At 45.4% G+C, this 15,580-nt stretch overlaps 1 protein-coding gene across 1 annotated transcript in view; it reads right to left on the reverse strand.

The window, feature by feature from the left end:
* Nucleotides 1-15,580, reverse strand: part of LOC124798932 (myosin-VIIa-like) — a 393,313-nt gene that overhangs the window by 330,341 nt on the left and 47,392 nt on the right. Inside the window, exon 9 of the mRNA XM_047262466.1 lies at nt 13,114-13,244. Within this exon, the coding sequence (XP_047118422.1) occupies nt 13,114-13,244 (131 nt within the window). The remainder of the gene's footprint in view (nt 1-13,113; nt 13,245-15,580) is intronic.

Raw genomic sequence — 15,580 nt, forward strand, 5'->3', positions numbered from 1 at the left:
CCGTCCTTTTTTCCCCCTAAGGTAAGTCTTTCCGCTCCCGGGATTGGAATGACTCCTTACCCTCTCCTTTAAAACCCACATCCTTTCGTCTTTCCCTCTTTCCTGATGAGGCAACCGTTGGGTGCGAAAGATAGAATTTTGTGTGTATATTTGTGCGTCTATCGACGTGCCAACGCTTTCTTTTGGAAAGTCATATCATCTTTGTGAAACATTCCACGCGGGAAAAATATATTTAAAAACAAAGATGATGTGACTTACCTTACTAAAGCACTGGCGGCTCGATAGAAACACAAACAAACACATACATACACACAGAATTCTAGCTTTCGCAACCAATGGTTGCTTCGTCAGGAAAGAGGGAAGGAGAGGGAAAGACGAAAGGATGTGGGTTTTATGGGAGAGGGTAAGGAGACATTCCAATCCCGGGAGCGGAAAGACTTACCTTAGGGGGAAAAAAGGACAGGTATACACTCACACACACTCACATATCCATCCGCACATACACAGACACAAGCAGACATTTGTAAAGGCAAAGAGTTTGGCCAGAGATGTCTGTCGAGGCAGAAGTACAGAGGCAAAGATGTTGTTGAAAGACAGGTGAGGTACGAGCGGCGGCAACTTGAAATTAGCGGAGGTTGAGGGCTGGCAGATAACGAGAAGAGAGGATATACTGAAGGGCAAGTTCCCATCTCCGGAGTTCTGACAGGTTGGTGTTAGTGGGAAGTATCCAGATAACCCGGACGGTGTAACACTGTGCCAAGATGTGCTGGCCGTGCACCAAGGCATGTTTAGCCACAGCGTGATCCTCATTACCAACAAACACTGTCTGCCTGTGTCCATTCATGCGAATGGACAGTTTGTTGCTGGTCATTCCCACATAGAAAGCTTCACAGTGTAGGCAGGTCAGTTGGTAAATCACGTGGCTGCTTTCACCCGTGGCTCTGCCTTTGATCGTGTACACCTTCCGGGTTACAGGACTGGAGTAGGTGGTGGTGGGAGGGTGCATTGGACAGGTTTTACACCGGGGGCAGTTACAAGGGTAGGAGCCAGAGGGTAAGGAAGGTGGTTTGGGGATTTCATAGGGATGAACTAAGAGGTTACGAAGGTTAGGTGGATGGCGGAAAGACACTCTTGGTGGAGTGGGGAGGATTTCATGAAGGATGGATCTCATTTCAGGGCAGGATTTGGGGAAGTCGTATCCCTGCTGGAGAGCCACATTCAGAGTCTGATCCAGTCCCGGAAAGTATCCTGTCACAAGTGGGGCACTTTTGTGGTTCTTCTGTGGGAGGTTCTGGGTTTGAGGGGATGAGGAAGTGGCTCTGGTTATTTGCTTCTGTACCAGGTCGGGAGAGTAGTTGCAGGACCTGAAAGCTGTTTTCAGGTTGTTGGTGCAATGGTTCAGGGATTCCGGACTGGAGCAGATTCATTTGCCACGAAGACCTAGGCTGTAGGGAAGGGACCGTTTGATGTGGAATGGATGGCAGCTGTCATAATGGAGGTACTGTTGCTTGTTGGTGGGTTTGATGTGGATGGACGTGTGAAGCTGGCCATTGGACAGATGGAGGCCAACGTCAAGGAAAGTGGCATGGGATTTGGAGTAGGACCAGGTGAATCTGATGGAACCAAAGGAGTTGAGGTTGGAGAGGAATTTCTGGAGTTCTTCTTCACTGTGAGGCCAGATCATGAAGATGTCATCAATAAATCTGTACCAAACTTTGGGTTGGCAGGCCTGGGTAACCAAGAAGGCTTCCTCTAAGCGACCCATGAATAGGTTGGCATACGAGGGGGCCATCCTGGTACCCATGGCTGTTCCCTTTAATTGTTGGTATGTCTGGCCTTCAAAAGTGAAGAAGTTGTGGATCAGGATGAAGCTGGCTAAGGTAATGAGGATAGAGGTTTTAGGTAGGGTGGCAGGTGATCGGCATGAAAGGAAGTGCTCCATCGCAGTGAGGCCCTGGACGTGCAGAATATTTGTGTATAAGGAAGTGGCATCAATGGTTACAAGGATGGTTTCTGGGGGTAATAGATTGGGTAAGGATTCCAGGCATTCGAGAAAGTGGTTGGTGTCTTTGATGAAGGATGGGAGACTGCATGTAATGGGTTGAAGGTGTTGATCTACGTAGGCAGAGATACGTTCTGTGGGGGCTTGGTAACCAGCTACAATGGGGCGGCCGGGATGATTGGGTTTGTGAATTTTAGGAACAAGGTAGAAGGTAGGGGTTCGGGGTGTCGTTGGGGTCAGGAGGTTGATGGAGTCAGGTGAAAGGATTTGTAGGGGGCCTAAGGTTCTGAGGATTCCTTGAAGCTCCGCCTGGACATCAGAAATGGGATTACCTTGGCAAACTTTGTATGTGGTGTTGTCTGAAAGCTGACGCAGTCCCTCAGCCACATACACCCGACGATGAAGTACCACGGTCGTGGAACCCTTGTCCGCCGGAAGAATGACGATGGATCGGTCAGCCTTCAGATCACGGATAGCTTGGGCTTCAGCAGTGGTGATGTTGGGAGTAGGATTAAGGTTTTTTAAGAAGGATTGAGAAGCAAGGCTGGAAGTCAGAGATTCCTGGAAGGTTTGGAGAGGGTGATTTTGAGGAAGAGGAGATGGGTCCCGCTGTGACGGAGGATGGAACTGTTCCAGGCAGGGTTCAATTTGGATAGTGTCTTGGGGAGTTGGATCATTAGCAGTAGGATTAGGATAATTTTTCTTCGAGGCAAAGTGATATTTCCAGCAGAGAGTATGAGTGTAGGACAGTAAATCTTTGACGAGGACTGTTTGGTTGAATCTGGGAGTGGGACTGAAGGTGAGGCCTTTGGCTAGGACAAAGGTTTCGGATTGGGAGAGAGGTTTGGAGGAAAGGTTAACTACTGAATTGGGGTGTTGTGGTTCCAGATTGCGTTGATTGGAATTTTGAGGTTTTGGAGGGAGTGGAGCTGGAAGAGGGAGATTGAGTAGATCGGAGAGACTGGGTTTGTGTGCAATGAGAGGAGGTTGAGGTTTGCTGGAAAGGTTGTGAAGGGTGAGTGAGTTGCCTTTCCGGAGGTGGGAAACCAGGAGATTGGATAATTTTTTGAGGTGGATGGTGGCATGCTGTTCTATTTTGCGGTTGGCCTGTAGGAGGATGTTCTGAACAGCCAGTGTGGATGCGGGAGAGGAAAGATTGAGGACTTTTATTAACGATAGGAGTTGACGGGTGTGTTCATTGGCTGAGTTGATGTGTAGGTGAAGGATTAGGTGGGTGAGGGCAATGGATTGTTCAGTTTGGAACTGGTATAGGGACTGATGGAAAGAAGGGTTGCAGCCAGAGATGGGAACTTTAAGTGTGAGGCCTTTGGGGGTAACGCCAAATGTCAGACAAGCCTGAGAAAATAAAATATGGGAGGGTAATCTGGCCAGGGCGAAGGCATGTTTGCGAAGGGAATGTAAATAAAACTTAATGTGGACGTTGTGGGGGTGTTGTGAGGGTGACATGGTATTAGAAGGTGAAAAGTCTAACATGAGGCTGAAATGAAAATGAAATACACTCCTGGAAATGGAAAAATGAACACATTGACACCGGTGTGTCAGACCCACCATTCTTGCTCCGGACACTGCGAGAGGGCTGTACAAGCAATGATCACACGCACGGCACAGCGGACACACACCAGGAACCGCGGTGTTGGCCGTTGAATGGCGCTAGCTGCGCAGCATTTGTGCACCGCCGCCGTCAGTGTCAGCCAGTTTGCCGTGGCATACGGAGCTCCATCGCAGTCTTTAACACTGGTAGCATGCCGCGACAGCGTGGACGTGAACCGTATGTGCAGTTGACAGACTTTGAGCGAGGGCGTATAGTGGGCATGCGGGAGGCCGGGTGGACGTACCGCCGAATTGCTCAACACGTGGGGCGTGAGGTCTCCACAGTACATCGATGTTGTCGCCAGTGGTCGGCGGAAGGTGCACGTGCCCGTCGACCTGGGACCGGACCGCAGCGACGCACGGATGCACGCCAAGACCGTAGGATCCTACGCAGTGCCGTAGGGGACCACACCGCCACTTCCCAGCAAATTAGGGACACTGTTGCTCCTGGGGTATCGGCAAGGACCATTCGCAACCGTCTCCATGAAGCTGGGCTACGGTCCCGCACACCGTTAGGCCGTCTTCTGCTCATGCCCCAATATCGTGCAGCCCGCCTCCAGTGGTGTCGCGACAGGCGTGAATGGAGGGACGAATGGAGACGTGTCGTCTTCAGCGATGAGAGTCCCTTCTGCCTTGGTGCCAATGATGGTCGTATGCGTGTTTGGCGCCGTGCAGGTGAGCGCCACAATCAGGACTGCATACGACCGAGGCACACAGGGCCAACACCCGGCATCATGGTGTGGGGAGCGATCTCCTTCACTGGCCGTACACCACTGGTGATCGTCGAGGGGACACTGAATAGTGCACGGTACATCCAAACCGTCATCGAACCCATCATTCTACCATTCCTAGACCGGCAAGGGAACTTGCTGTTCCAACAGGACAATGCACGTCCGCATGTATCCCGTGCCACCCAACGTGCTCTAGAAGGTGTAAGTCAACTACCCTGGCCAGCAAGATCTCCGGATCTGTCCCCCATTGAGCATGTTTGGGACTGGATGAAGCGTCGTCTCACGCGGTCTGCACGTCCAGCACAAAGGCTGGTCCAACTGAGGCGCCAGGTGGAAATGGCATGGCAAGCCGTTCCACAGGACTACATCCAGCATCTCTACGATCGTCTCCATGGGAGAATAGCAGCCTGCATTGCTGCGAAAGGTGGATATACACTGTACTAGTGCCGACATTGTGCATGCTCTGTTGCCTGTGTCTATGTGCCTGTGGTTCTGTCAGTGTGATCATGTGATGTGTCTGACCCCGGGAATGTGTCAATAAAGTTTCCCCTTCCTGGGACAATGAATTCACGGTGTTCTTATTTCAATTTCCAGGAGTGTGTGTATATATATATATATATATATATATATATATATATATATATATATATATATATTGGGGGGAGATAAAGGTGAACTAGAAAGCAACTGGAGATCTGGTGTGAAAAAAGGCGAAAAAGTGTTGGTTAAAGCTGGGCTGTATTGATCCTGTGGTGAACTTGGGTTGGTAAACAACGATGCGCACAAAGGTTAGGTGGTTGTGTTGCCGCCAAAACACGTTAAAGGGGGGAGAAATTCGGGAAAATTTCGAAAAAAATACGTGTAAATGTATTAAAAGGAGTGCTTTTGTGGTGGCAGATTATGAGAATGAGGCTAACAATTGTCTGACAAAGAAATAATGACGTTAAAACCTGTGGGAAGCGGCTAAAAATGATCAATGATGTGTGAAAAAACGGAAATGGAAATAAAGCGAAAGTTATTAGAACTAGCCGAAATGGTTGTTTAATACGTGAAAGGAACTGTTTGTGAACTAGAAACGGTGGATTTTATAGTGGCGGTAGTGTTGAAAGTGGAAAAAAATTTTTTTGGTTATGGTTTGGAAGTGGGTTACGTATTATTGAGTATATATAGGCGGGATAAAATTGTATAGTAGATTATGGTAAAAAGGAGAAGGTGAATACAAAGTGAACCTACTGCCAAAAACAGAAATAGAAAATAAGACGACAGAAAAGATTTCGAAATGCAACAGTGACAATAACAAACGTGATTGTTGGGTTCAAATTAATGATATGAATATAATAGAGGGAAACATTCCACATGGGAAAAATATATATAAAAACAAAGATGATGCGACTTACCATACGAAAGCGCTGGCAGGTCGATGGAAACACAAACAAACACATACATACAAACAGAATTCTAGCTTTTGCGACCAATGGTTGCTTCGTCAGGAAAGAGGGAAGGAGAGGGAAAGACGGAAGGATGTGGGTTTTAAGGGAGAGGGTAAGGAGTCATTCCAATCCGGGAGCGGAAAGACTTACCTTAGGGGAAAAAAGTACGGGTATACACTCGCACACACACACATATCCATCCGCACATACACAGACACAAGCAGACATTTGTAAAGGCAAAGAGTTTGGCCAGAGATGTCTGTCAAGGCGGAAGTATAGAGGCAAAGATGTTGTTGAAAGACAGGTGAGGTATGACCGGCGGCAACTTGAAATTAGCGGAGGTTGAGGCCTGGCGGATAACGAGAACAGAGGATATACTGAAGGGCAAGTTCCCATCTCCGGAGTTCTGACAGGTTGGTGTTAGTGGGAAGCATCCAGATAACCCGGACGGTGAACACTGTGCCAAGATGTGCTGGCCGTGCACCAAGGCATGTTTAGCCACAGCGTGGTCCTCATTACCAACAAACACTGTCTGCCTGTGTCCATTCATGCGAATGGACAGTTTGTTGCTGGTCATTCCCACATAGAAAGCTTCACAGTGTAGGCAGGTCAGTTGGTAAATCACGTGGCTGCTTTCACCCGTGGCTCTGCCTTTGATCGTGTACACCTTCCGGGTTACAGGACTGGAGTAGGTGGTGGTGGGAGGGTGCATTTGACAGGTTTTACACCGGGGGCAGTTACAAGGGTAGGAGCCAGAGGGTAAGGAAGGTGGTTTGGGGATTTCATAGGGATGAACTAAGAGGTTACGAAGGTTAGGTGGATGGCGGAAAGATGCTCTTGGTGGAGTGGGGAGGATTTCATGAAGGATGGATCTCATTTCAGGGCAGGATTTGGGGAAGTCATATCCCTGCTGGAGAGCCACATTCAGAGTCTGATCCAGTCCCGGAAAGTATCCTGTCACAAGTGGGGCACTTTTGTGGTTCTTCTGTGGGAGGTTCTGGGTTTGAGGGGATGAGGAAGTGGCTCTGGTTATTTGCTTCTTTACCAGGTCGGGAGGGTAGTTGCAGGACCTGAAAGCTGTTTTCAGGTTGTTGGTGTAATAGTTCAGGGATTCCGGACTGGAGCAGATTCATTTGCCACGAAGACCTAGGCTGTAGGGAAGGGACCGTTTGATGTGGAATGGATGGCAGCTGTCATAATGGAGGTACTGTTGCTTGTTGGTGGGTTTGATGTGGATGGACGTGTGAAGCTGGCCATTGGACAGATGGAGGCCAACGTCAAGGAAAGTGGCATGGGATTTGGAGTAGGACCAGGTGAATCTGATGGAACCAAAGGAGTTGAGGTTGGAGAGGAAATTCTGGAGTTCTTCTTCACCGAGAGGCCAGATCATGAATATGTCATCAATAAATCTGTACCAAACTTTGGGTTGGCAGGCCTGGGTAACCAAGAAGGCTTCCTCTAAGCGACCCATGAATAGGTTGGTGTACGAGGGGGCCATCCTGGTACCCATGGCTGTTCCCTTTAATTGTTGGTATGTCTGGCCTTCAAAAGTGAAGAAGTTGTGGGTCAGGATGAAGCTGGCTAAGGTAATGAGGAAAGAGGTTTTAGGTAGGGTGGCAGGTGATCGGCATGAAAGGAAGTGCTCCATCACAGTGAGGCCCTGGACGTGCAGAATATTTGTATATAAGGAAGTGGCATCAATGGTTACAATGATGGTTTCCGGGGGTAATAGATTGGGTAAGGATTCCAGGCATTCGAGAAAGTGGTTGGTGTCTTTGATGAAGGATGGGAGACTGCATGTAATGGGTTGAAGGTACGTTCTGTGGGGGCTTGGTAACCAGCTACAATGGGGCGGCCGGGATGATTGGGTTTGTGAATTTTATCAACAAGGTAGATGGTAGGGGTGCAGGGTGTCGTTGGGGTCAGGAGGTTGATGGAGTCAGGTGAAAGGTTTTGTAGGGGGCCTAAGGTTCTGAGGATTCCTTGAAGCTCCGCCTGGACATCAGGAATGGGATTACCTTGGCAAACTTTGTATGTGGTGTTGTCTGAAAGCTGACGCAGTCCCTCAGCCAGATACTCCCGACGATGAAGTACCACGGTCGTGGAACCCTTGTCCGCCGGAAGAATGACGATGGATCGGTCAGCCTTCAGATCACGGATAGCCCGGGCTTCAGCAGTGTTGATGTTGGGAGTAGGATTAAGGTTTTTTAGGAAAGATTGAGAAGCAAGGCTGCAAGTCAGAAATTCCTGGAAGGTTTGGAGAGGGTGATTTTGAGGAAGAGGAGGTGGGTCCCGCTGTGACGGAGGATGGGACTGTTCCAGGCAGGGTTCAATTTGGATAGTGTCTTGGGGAGTTGGATCATTAGGAGTAGGATTAGGATCATTTTTCTTCATGGCTAAGTGATATTTCCAGCAGAGAGTACGAGTGTAGGACAGTAAATCTTTGACGAGGGCTGTTTGGTTGAATCTGGGAGTGGGACTGAAGGTGAGGCCTTTGGCTAGGACAGAGGTTTCGGATTGGGAGAGAGGTTTGGAGGAAAGGTTAACTACTGAATTGGGGTGTTGTGGTTCCAGATTGCGTTGATTGGAATTTTGAGGTTTTGGAGGGAGTGGAGCTGGAAGAGGGAGATTGAGTAGATGGAAGAGACTGGGTTTGTGCGCATTGAGAGGAGGTTGAGGTTTGCTGGATAGGTTGTGAAGGGTAATTGAGTTGCCTTTCCGGAGGTGGGAAACCAGGAGATTGGATAATTTTTTGAGGTGGAGGGTCTCATGCTGTTCTAATTTGTGGTTGGCCTGTAGGAGGATGCTCTGAACAGCCGGTGTGGATGCGGGAGAGGAAAGATTGAGGACTTTTATTAACGATAGGAGTTGACGGGTGTGTTCATTGGCTGAGTTGATGTGTAGGTGAAGGATTAGGTGGGTGAGGGCAATGGATTGTTCAGTTTGGAACTGGTATAGGGACTGATGGAAAGACACACTGGACTCGCATTCGGGAGGACGACGGTTCAATCCTGTCTCCAGCCATCCTTATTTAGGTTTTCCGTGATTTCCCTAAATCGTTTCAGGCAAATGCCGGGATGGTTCCTTTGAAAGGGCACAGCCAATTTCCTTCCCAATCCTTCCCTAACCCGAGCTTGCGCTCCGTCTCTAATGACCTCGTTGTCGACGGGATGTTAGACACTAACCACCACCACCACTGATGGAAAGAAGGGTTGCAGCCAGAGATGGGAACTTTAAGTGTGAGGCCTTTGGGGGTAACGCCAAATGTCAGACAAGCCTGAGAAAATAAAATATGGGAGGGTAATCTGGCCAGGGCGAAGGCATGTTTGCGGAGGGAATGTAAATAAAACTTAATGGGGTCGTTGTGGGGGTGTTGTGAGGGTGACATGGTATTAGAAGGTGGAAAGTCTAACATGAGGCTGAAATGAAAATGAAAAATATATATATATATATATATATATATATATAATAGAGGGAAACATTCCACGTGGGAAAAATATATCTAAAAAGAAAGATGATGAAACTTACCAAACAAAAGCGCTGGCAGGTCGATAGGCACACAAACAAACAAACAAACACACACAAAACATACACACAAAATTCTAGCTTTCGCAACCAATGGTTGCCTCGTCAGGAAAGAGGGAAGGAGAAGGAAAGACAAAAGGATATGGGTTTTAAGGGAGAGGGTAAGGAGTCATTCCAATCCCGGGAGCGGAAAGACTTACCTTAGGGGGAAAAAAGGACAGGTATACACTCGCACACACACACATATCCATCCACACATACACAGACACAAGCAGACATTTTTTTTTTTTTTTTTTTTTTTTTTTTTTTTTTTTTTTTTTTTTTTTTTTTTTTTTTTTTTTTGTCTGCTTGTGTCTGTGTATGTGTGGATGGATATGTGTGTGTGTGCGAGTGTATACCTGTCCTTTTTTCCCCCTAAGGTAAGTCTTTCCGCTCCCGGGATTGGAATGACTCCTTACCCTCTCCCTTAAAACCCATATCCTTTTGTCTTTCCTTCTCCTTCCCTCTTTCCTGACGAGGCAACCATTGGTTGCGAAAGCTAGAATTTTGTGTGTATGTTTTGTGTGTGTTTGTTTGTTTGTGTGCCTATCGACCTGCCAGCGCTTTTGTTTGGTAAGTTTCATCATCTTTCTTTTTAGATATATATATATATATATATATATATATATATATATATATATTGGGGGGAGATAAAGGTGAACTAGAAAGCAACTGGAGATCTGGTGTGAAAAAAGGCGAAAAAGTGTTGGTTAAAGCTGGGCTGTATTGATCCTGTGGTGAACTTGGGTTGGTAAACAACGATGCGCACAAAGGTTAGGTGGTTGTGTTGCCGCCAAAACACGTTAAAGGGGGGAGAAATTTGGGAAAATTTCGAAAAAAATACGTGTAAATGTATTAAAAGGAGTGGTTTTGTGGTGGCAGATTATGAGAATGAGGCTACCAATTGTCTGACGAAGAAATAATGACGTTAAAACCTGTGGGAAGCGGCTAAAAATGATCAATGATGTGTGAAAAAACGGAAATGGAAATAAAGCGAAAGTTATTAGAACTAGCCGAAATGGTTGTTTAATACGTGAAAGGAACTGTTTGTGAACTAGAAATGGTGGATTTTATAGTGGCGGTAGTGCTGAAAGCGGAAAAAAATTTTTTTGGTTATGGTTTGGAAGTGGGTTACGTATTATTTAGTATATATAGGTGGGATAAAATTGTATAGTAGATTACGGTAAAAAGGAGAAGGTGAATACAAAGGGAACCTACTGCCAAAAACAGAAATAGAAAATAAGACGACAGAAAAGATTTCGAAAGGCAACAGTGACAATAACAAACGTGATTGTTGGGTTCAAATTAATGATATGAATATAATAGAGGGAAACATTCCACACGGGAAAAATATATTTAAAAACAAAGATGATGTGACCTACCATACGAAAGCGCTGGCAGGTCGATAGAAACACAAACAAACACATACATACACACAGAATTCTAGCTTTCGCAACCAATGGTTGCTTCATCAGGAAAGAGGGAAGGAGAGGGGAAGACGAAAGGATGTGGGTTTTAAGGGAGAGGGTAAGGAGTCATTCCAATCCCGGAAGCGGAAAGACTTACCTTAGGGGGAAAAAAGGACAGGTATACACTCGCACACACACACATATCCATCCGCACATACACAGACACAAGCAGACATTTGTAAAGGCAAAGAGTTTGGCCAGAGATGTCTGTCGAGGCGGAAGTACAGAGGCAAAGATGTTGTTGAAAGACAGGTGAGGTATGAGCAGCGGCAACTTGAAATTAGCGGAGTTGAGGCCTGGCGGATAACGAGAAGAGAGGACATACTGAAGGGCAAGTTCCCATCTCCGGAGTTCTGACAGGTTGGTGTTAGTGGGAAGCATCCAGATAACCCGGACGGTGTAACACTGTGCCAAGATGTGCTGGCCGTGCACCAAGGCATGTTTAGCCACAGGGTGATCCTCATTACCAACAAACACTGTCTGCCTGAGTCCATTCATGCGAATGGACAGTTTGTTGCTGGTCATTCCCACATAGAAAGCTTCACAGTGTAGGCAGGTCAGTTGGTAAATCACGTGGGTGCTTTCACACGTGGCTCTGCCTCTGATCGTGTACGCTTTCTGGGTTACAGGACTGGAGTAGGTGGTAGTGGGAGGGTGCATGGGACAGGTTTTACACCGGGGGCGGTTACAAGGGTAGGAGCCAGAGGGTAGAGAAGAAGGTTTGGGGATTTCATAGGGATGAACTAAGAGGTTACGAAGGTTAGGTGGACGGTGGAAAGACACTCTTGGTGGAGTGGGGAGGATTTCATGAAGGATGGATCTCATTTCAGGGCAGGATTTGAGGAAGTCGTATCCCTGCTGGAGAGCCACATTCAGAGTCTGATCCAGTCCCGGAAAGTATCCTGTCACAAGTGGGGCACTTTTGTGGTTCTTCTGTGGGAGTTTCTGGGTTTGAGAGGATGAGGAAGTGGCTGTGGTTATTTGCTTCTGTACCAGGTCGAGAGGGTAGTTGCGGGATGCGAAAGCTGTTGTCAGGTTGTTGGTGTAATGGTTCAGGGATTCCGGACTGGAGCAGATTCGTTTGCCATGAAGACCTAGGCTGTAGGGAAGGGACCGTTTGATGTGGAAGGGGTGGCAGCTGTCATAATGGAGGTACTGTTGCTTGTTGGTGGGTTTGATGTGGACGGACGTGTGAATCTGGCTATTGGACAGATGGAGGTCAATGTCAAGTCCAACTCCAGTCCTATAACCTGGAAGGTGTACACGATCAAAGGCAGAGCCACGTGTGGAAGCACCCACGTGATTAACAACTGACCTGCCTACACTGTGAAGCTTTCTATGTGGGAATGACCAGCAACAAACTGTCCATTTGCATGAATGGACACAGGCAGACAGTGTTTGTTGGTAATGAGGATCACCCTGTGGCTAAACATGCCTTGGTGCACGGCCAGCACATCTTGGCACAGTGTTACACCGTTCGGGTTATCTGGATACTTCCCACTAACATAAACCTGTCAGAACTCCGAAGATGGGAACTTGCCCTTCGGTATATCCTCTCTTCTCATTATCCGCCAGGCCTCAACCTCCGCTAATTTCAAGTTGCTGCCGCTCATACCTCACCTGTCTTTCAACAACATCTTTGCCTCTGTACTTCCGCCTAGACTGACATCTCTGGCCAAACTCTTTGCCTTTACAAATGTCTGCTTGTGTCTGTGTATGTGCAGATGGATATGTGTGTGTGTGTGCGCGAGTGTATACCTGTCCTTTTTTCCCCTAAGGTAAGTCTTTCCGCTCCCGGGATTGGAATGACTCCTTACCCTCTCCCTTAAAACCCACATCCTTCCGTCTTTCCCTCTCCTTCCCTCTTTCCTGACGAAGCAACCATATAGATGATTGGGCTTACAAAACGAAAGTGCTGGCAGGTCGATAGACCCACAAACAAACACAAACATACACACAAAATTCAAGCTTTCGCAACAAACCTCATGCTGTATATATGTCCAACTCAATTGTGCATGAATCTACATTTTTAATAGTATTGGCATTATACACAGGATCAAAAAAGGCTGCAACATGCTGCCACTCATACACACCTCATGTTGGGTACAGATAATGTGTAAATGTTACAACATATTTATTTAATTTCAGAGATGTGTGTTCACAATAATATTGTAAGAGAGACTAAGGTTTAGTTCACAAGTACTCTGCAAATGTGAAAGAAATATGGAGTTTTTCAAAGTGATATACAGATAAATAGAGAACAGGAAATACAAGCAAATTCACAGCTGACAGATCTGTATACACACCACTTTTTCTCCATGAGCAAATATTGTTTTATGGGTGAGTGCTTCTATAAGTGGTTCTATTGGTACACCAAGTATGTCAGCAATTTTCTTGGCATGTACCTTATCAGGTATCTCAGATGTATCAATGTTAGCTGCAAACAAGAAAACATAACTGTAATAGAATGCCTGAAAATTCAACAAGTGCATTCATCACATACAAATAACTACATTAATTCACTAATCTACAAATAAAAGAAGATAATGAAGTAACATGCATGCAGTTTCTTCTGACCTCATGATTAGAAGATATCTCAGTCTTTATATGCCAGACATCAATCACATTCAAAATACACATCTAATGAGCGTACCTATGCTGTGAACACAGCAACTATCACAGTGAGCTTCCACAGCAGCCAAATAAAAGACTTCCTGGCATCATTCTCTTCCTCAGTTGCTGTTATCCAACTCACTTCTACATACAGACTACACAATGCTTTGATTTCATACTGTGTGTATAGTGCTGCAAATCCTGAACTTATGATTTCCATTACCACTTACTTATGTAGAACTTTCATTAGGAAATACTCATCTAGCTAAGCCATGCTTGGACTCTATTTCACTATTATGGAACAAGCCCATAATAGTTTCTATTGGTGGCTTGCATGGATATTTTGACAAGAACTATTACTGTTTGGTACAAGGACTAACTGACAATTTATGTTGATGTTACGTAAGTTATTTATGCACAATAAATGTTGTGGCCTGAAGTGAGAATCACAACAGTTAACTTATTTAGGTGATAAGCATTGAGTGAATAAGCAAAAGTATCAGAAAAAAATCAATATTATGGTTTAGTCTGTGAGGTGTGCAGAGGGACATCAACAGGAAAAGACAATGTGGATAATGTCATGGATCTAGGTTAGACATCTTCTCTGACGAACAAACTACGTCCATTACTTGCCCTTAAAAGTGGTCCCATGTATTCTATTTTCATCAGATTTATTGTAACAGGTTTAGAAGTACACGTAAGATCTCCTATAGTGTGAAACATATGTCATCATCAGAGGGTGATACCACGTAATCATCAACTGCTATAAACATTTCATTCAGTATTTTGTATTTGACTTTGTGTCCAGTTCTCTATCAGAACAGAATTGCCACAAATTGACAGACCAACAATAGCCAATATCATTTTGCTGGCCACGAAGTAGAATTCAACAGCAGGATCAGGGCGTGGTTACAACACATAGTAGATTCTCACCATATGCAAGGACTGGTCTACCATATAAATGAACTAGACAGTCATCTAGAGTGCCTGAATGTTGTGTTTGGAATAGGAGGGGGAAATCTGGATTTTTTTCCCCTCCACTTACATAGTTAACAGTTTTGCATCCAGACTAGCATGATGAAAAGTCTTTACTCTTGCGGCAACACAACAGCAGTCACATGCAGTTTTGTTCACCAGTGCCCTAAAAGCTGGTAGTGTCTTTTCATACAGCAGTAAACTTCTGTGGGTGCCAACTGCATTACTCACTTAAGGTGCCAAAACAACTAAGTCAACAGTGACTATATGCCTTGTCGCAATCAATTTTTTAACATTGTACACTTATTGCTCTAAATTCTTATCAACAGTTTTTTCTGCCTCCTTCCTCTTCTGTTAGTAGTTGCCTTCTGCCTCTGTTTTATGGAATCTGCCTATTTTTCCAAAATTCACTTGGAAAATTTTTTTATCTCATCCATTTTACTTTTTAATTAAAGTTAAGTTCTTACCACATTTTCCACAGTACTTTTTCCCATGAGTTTCTTTACTTGTCTTCATCTAAATTAATTAATTGCTTTACTATTTAGCTTTCATGTTTGAGATATTAACTGCCTGCCTCACCTTCTTACTGAACACTTTGTCAGAATGCGGCCCACCTCTGAATTGCTCTGTGGATTCATCTTCACCAACTCCCATCAGCTAATGAAATTTACTGTTCCTCCAGAAGTATTGCCATGAATAGCACTGGATGTGATAACTGCTCTCCTCCAGCCTATGGTGCAACCATACTTCAGTGCTGGTACAATGTTATTCATTGTTGTGTACAGCAAAACTGCGGAATGTTTGGCAACATGGAAGGTGTCTGTCCCCTCTGGCACCATGGGTAAACAAATCTCATCTCCATGCTTCTCTATCATTTTTTCTCATTGCACAGAGATGCCTTCCAACATGCTACATATTAATACTTTTTCTTCAATGTTCGTTTATTTTGTGTTTTTGCTGATTAAAGGTATGGGACAGTATTACCTGCCATCCCGTGTCTGTAAATATCATATTTAGTTTCTCTCCCAGTATTCTATATATGAGTTAATTTTCTGAAAAAGTAATATTTTTTTGTTTTTGAAAGGTTTTTTCTGTCCTTGATTCAATGGTTTCTGTTTCAGCTGTTAGTAAGCAAACTCTCCTTTTCTGTCTCAAAATCACACATATTTAAGTTTCTACAAGACA

Source organism: Schistocerca piceifrons, chromosome 5 (genome assembly GCF_021461385.2).
Source record: "Schistocerca piceifrons isolate TAMUIC-IGC-003096 chromosome 5, iqSchPice1.1, whole genome shotgun sequence".
Classification (NCBI taxonomy): domain Eukaryota; kingdom Metazoa; phylum Arthropoda; class Insecta; order Orthoptera; family Acrididae; genus Schistocerca; species Schistocerca piceifrons.